Below are 5,074 nucleotides of genomic sequence, written 5' to 3'. Positions count from 1 at the left end.
AAAGCAACCCTGAACACTAAGGGCAATGCTGGGGGGATTACTACAGATTGTAAACTATATGACAGAGCTATAACCATAAAAACATCATGGTAACAGCACAAAAATAGACGTATAGACCAATGGAACAAAACTGAAGACCCAAATATGAGTAATTGCAATTTTAGTCACCTGATATTTGACAAAGGGGCTTATTATTACATTTTATCTGTGCTAAAAAACGTGTCCTTTATATAATTACAATGTTGTGTTAACATAGGTTGATGAAGTAGTCTATGAATCTATGAATCCACAAATAACCTGCCTGGTAGGTGTATTGAGTCTGATCACTCACAGATTGATAAGTAAAGTAGAACCACCATAAGGATATACAGTAAGCAATTACTTATATGAGCAAACTTCATACAGTGAAAGAAACCATTAAGCAGACCAGACAAGTTTGTTACCACTGAACCACATGCTGCACCTCAAGCCAGGGAAGCCAGCATTATGGAAAGGACAATGTCACAAAGCAGAGACCTCTGATGATCTTTATACTGTGTCTGACAGGACTCCAAATTTTGATGAAGATAACTCTGAATCTTGTGCCTTTCATCAGAGTAAACCACTTGCACCTGACTCAAGACCTGGAGGCACTGAATAGCAAGATATATAAAGGGGCAGAAAAACTGAAAGACCAGTGTATTATTCAGGGGTCTCTAAAGAAACAGAACTGATATTCATTCTATAGGTTCTATAAAGGGACTTATCAGATTAGCTCACAGGATAGTCCAAGTAGTTCAATAATGGCTGCCCCACATAGGAGACACTGAGAATCCTATAGTCACTCAGTCCATGAGGCTGGATGTCTCAGTAGTTCCAATCTGGCAGTGAAGGTCTGATGACTTCCAAAAGATTAGCTAGTCTTCAGTCTACAGCAACAAGACAAACTAACCAGAAAGAGAGAAGGCAAGCAGCAAAAAGCAAGCTCTCTCCTCTGCCATGGCTCCTCTGCCATGGCCTTTTATACCCACATTTAGGGTGTGTCTTCCAGCTTCAGATGATCCCATCAAGAAGATCTCTCTTATTTCAATTAATCCCAGATACAGTTAAGTGATGCCATGGATTAACTATCACAGCTAGTATTAGTCTGTATCATGAGGATGCATCAGAATATTGGGAACACGTGTGTGACCTCACTACTGTGTGCCAACTCACAAATCAAACATAAGTGTCGCTTCAATTTCTCCTTCTAAAAGCACACAAATTTTTCTGAAGTCCAGTTCTCACAGAGAAACATACTGAGAAAAGAGAAGAAACTATCAGAAGGAAAAATAAATACACGATCCACGGTATTAAGCAGTGTAATACTAACTGGAAAAACTATAATGATTTCTTAATTCCTTGTTAGTATTCCAAAATGGTTCTCACAGTGTCCACATAAAAGATGCATTCCCTGTGTGTGTTATCCATATTTGAACTTCTTCCCTTCCACAGCAGCAAAACCAAAAAAATGTATATAAAGAACAGGGGACAAATGACTCAGTTCAGTTAAACCTTTATAAGAACAAAAGAGAGTAATTCCAGAAATTCCTGCACATGAGTAAAACAAGTGTTTAAAGAATGAAAAATTTCCCTGTTCTAAAGTCTTAATGCAACCTTTCCTCATCTGAAAGGCTAAATTACATCACATAAATATCATTCCTTAGGAATACAGGTTCAGGATTATCACAATTTTTTCTTTCCAAAAACACTCGATTCTCTGTTTTCAGGACAAAGTATCCCTCCCACCTAAGCAGAAGAAAAAAATGCCATATACATATGAACAGATAAGCATATCAAAATAGGCAAAGAAGTAATTTTCAGTTGGTGAACATGACTGTATTTCAATGAAGACAATCCACAAATTCTATTCAAGAACTCTTTCCATAACTCACTGTCTGCACACTCTCTTCATTGCCATCTTCATTTCTTGATTCCTCAATGTGTAGATCACAGGATTCAGAAAAGGAGTGACAACTGCATAAAATAAGGCCAGAAATTTATCCAGATGTGTGGAAGAAGAAGGCCACGTATAGAAGAATATCAAAGGACCAAAGAACATGAGTACCACAGAAATGTGAGCCGAAAGTGTGGACAGAGCTTTGGAGGAACCACCTGAAGAGTGTTTCTGAACACTGACTATGATGACAATATAGGAAATGATCAGTATGAAGAAGGAGCCTACAGAGATGAATCCACTGTTGGCTGTGACCATGAATTCAAGTGGGTAAGTGTCTATGCAAGCAAGTTTGATCAACCGAGGAAGGTCACAGTAGAAGCTGTCAAGCACATTTGGTCCACAGAAAGGTAAGTTTACTACAAAAGCTAGTTGAACTAAAGAATGTATAAGGCCAATTACCCAAGCAGCCACTAAGAAGGAGAGGCACATTCTTGGACTCATAATGGTCAGGTAGTGCAGAGGCTTACATATGGCCACATATCTGTCGAAGGCCATAGCGAGGAGAAGCACCATCTCCACAGCACCAATTACGTGAATGAAGAAGATCTGAGTGACACAACCTTTAAAGGAGATGACTTTGTGCTTTCTGAACAGGTCATAAATCATCTTCGGAGATGTAACAGAAGAAACACCTAAGTCAATGAAAGAGAGGTTGGCCAACAAAAAGTACATAGGAGAGTGTAAGTGAGGGTCAGAGGCTACTGTGAACACAATGAGAGAGTTTCCCGTGATGCCTGCCACATAAAGCATGGAGGAGAACACAAAGAGCAGTAGCTGGATATGCCAGGAGTTGGTAAGTCCCAGGAACACAAGCTCTGAAACCACAGAGTAATTGGATCCTTCCATTGATTGCTATCAGTGCTGTCTGAAGAAGGAAACAGGAAAAAAAACTGAAAATTACACCAAAAGACTAGGAGAATGTTCTAAATTATAAAAGTCTGTTTCACTTTTTCATTAAAACTAATGTACATTCCAATACACATGTGAACAAGTGCTGAGCATCATTAATCATCAGAGAACTGTGAATTAAATCTACAGAGAAATGTTAACTGTACCTGTGTGACAAAATTTTCTCAAAAATTCAAACGATAGCAAGTTTGTGTTGGACTTAAAAAGAGAGTACCCTTTTAAACTGTTGATGAGCCTATAACTAAGTACATTCATTCAGGAAAAAAGTATGGTGGCACCTTTAAAAAATTGAGAATTCAGGGTCTGGAAAGATGGCTGAGCAGTTAAGAATAACGCCTTCTATTTCAAAGGACCTGAGTTCAGTTCCCAGTACACACATGGTTGCTAACAACTGTCTATAACTCCAATTCCAAGGCATGTGTGCCATACCATCTTCTGACTTCCACAGGCATTGGTCAATACAGGTGCACTTACATGTATTCAGGCAATACACTCATACAAAAAAATAAAAATAAATAAAATATTTTCTAAAATTTAAACTACAGACCACTTTTGTACCAAAATAACAGAGTGTTGGCCTAGCAAAAAGAAGGTCTTGTGTTTGATTGCCAACATTGTCAAAGATAAAGAGAGGTTGCAGAGAGGCCTAAATACGGTTAAGATTTATTGTATAAAATGCACAAAACCTCAATGAGAATATACATTAAAAATAAATAAGTATTTTAGGGAACACATAGATGAATAAAGATAAAGATAAGTGCAGCAGTTGGATTAAAAAAAGAAAAATAAATAAAGGAAATGATCAATATTGAAATACCAAGATAGAGAAATAGGTTAATGGATAAACTCGCTGCATGAGCTGGAGTACCTATGCTCCAATCCTAGCATCCATGAATAAAGCTAATTATGATCACATGACCCTGTAGCCACAGTGTTGTGAGAGGTAGAAACAGGAGAATCATTGGGGATTATGGGCTGCAAGACTAGATCCAGGCTTAGTGTGAGACTCTGTCATAAGAAGGAATAGATAAGGAGTAAGGTAGAGAACCATAGAGCAGCACATGATGCACTCTTCTGGCCTCTGTGCTCATATGTATGTTACTGTACACATATATATGCACATGCACACACACATGCACATGTGTGCACATAGGCCATTTGTACATATACCACGGGCATACATATACATACAAAAAAACTGAAAAAAATAATAAAATTTAAAATAGAAACATCATAAGACAGAGAAATTTAAATGTGTGGAATACATATCCAGAAGAAATACCATTATATCACTTTTATTGTAATATCATTCTCAAAGAACAGGTCTAAACAATGTGCATTCATAGATAAAGTGAGTAACATACGCACATTCTATATCCCTCCTCAAACATAGGGAATCTTATCTTTTGCAATGACATGAACAAGCCTAGAAGTCATTGCATTAACTGAATTTAAAGAGACAAAGAAAGTCAAATACTGAATAAATTGGAAACTAAAGAAACCACAGCCATAGAAGTAGAAAATGCCAGGATTACCATGGGCAAATGAGGGGGAATGGGAAGGAAAATGAGAAGATAGTTGTCAACAGGGAAAAAGAAGCCACTAAACACGATAAGGAGTTTCCACAGATTTATTGCAGAGTAAGGTGATAGTGGTTAAATATCAGTGCTTACTTGAAAATTATGAATAGTAGACCTTCAGTGTTCATATGAAAAATAAGTATAAGATGTAAAGTTGGTACTTAGATTGATATAATCATTTAGTAGCACTCATGTATATCAAAAAATCTCATCACACATGATAAATATATATATATATATGTTAGTTTTACCTCTATAAAACTTGAGGAGGAAAGATTTCCTACTATGCTCATGTATTTTTTTTAATTGGGACTATTCAGGGAAGTTGTTGGCAGTCATGTGGTACTACTAAATTCTGTGAACATTTCTTAATTTAATAGCCTTCTACATTCTCCTCAGAGTACAGAGGTATTACTTATTAGCTGCAAAATCAGATAATATTGAAACAATTCACCCCCAAGTTCTTTACATTTCTATTTCAAGATGAATAAGTAGTCACCAAGAATATGAAAAAACCACTCACTAATTTTTTTTCACTTATCATGTACATGTCAAAGACTACAAACTTTATTTTAAAATATAAGTCCTTGAGTCTCATGCCAGAAAA

At 36.7% G+C, this 5,074-nt stretch overlaps 1 protein-coding gene across 1 annotated transcript; it reads right to left on the bottom strand.

The window, feature by feature from the left end:
• Positions 1-1,909: 1,909 nt before the first annotated feature.
• LOC103729768 (olfactory receptor 4F3/4F16/4F29-like) lies at positions 1,910-2,824 on the bottom strand. Its single transcript, XM_008827849.1, has one exon. The coding sequence runs from the start codon at positions 2,822-2,824 to the stop codon at positions 1,910-1,912; it is 915 nt and encodes a 304-aa protein (XP_008826071.1).
• Positions 2,825-5,074: the final 2,250 nt, after the last annotated feature.

The sequence above is a fragment of the Nannospalax galili genome, unplaced genomic scaffold (assembly GCF_000622305.1).
Source record: "Nannospalax galili isolate Female #2095 unplaced genomic scaffold, S.galili_v1.0 scaffold1153, whole genome shotgun sequence".
Classification (NCBI taxonomy): Eukaryota; Metazoa; Chordata; class Mammalia; order Rodentia; family Spalacidae; genus Nannospalax; species Nannospalax galili.
Note: the sequence above shows the minus strand (reverse complement) of the source record. Positions and strands in the feature narration are given on the sequence as shown.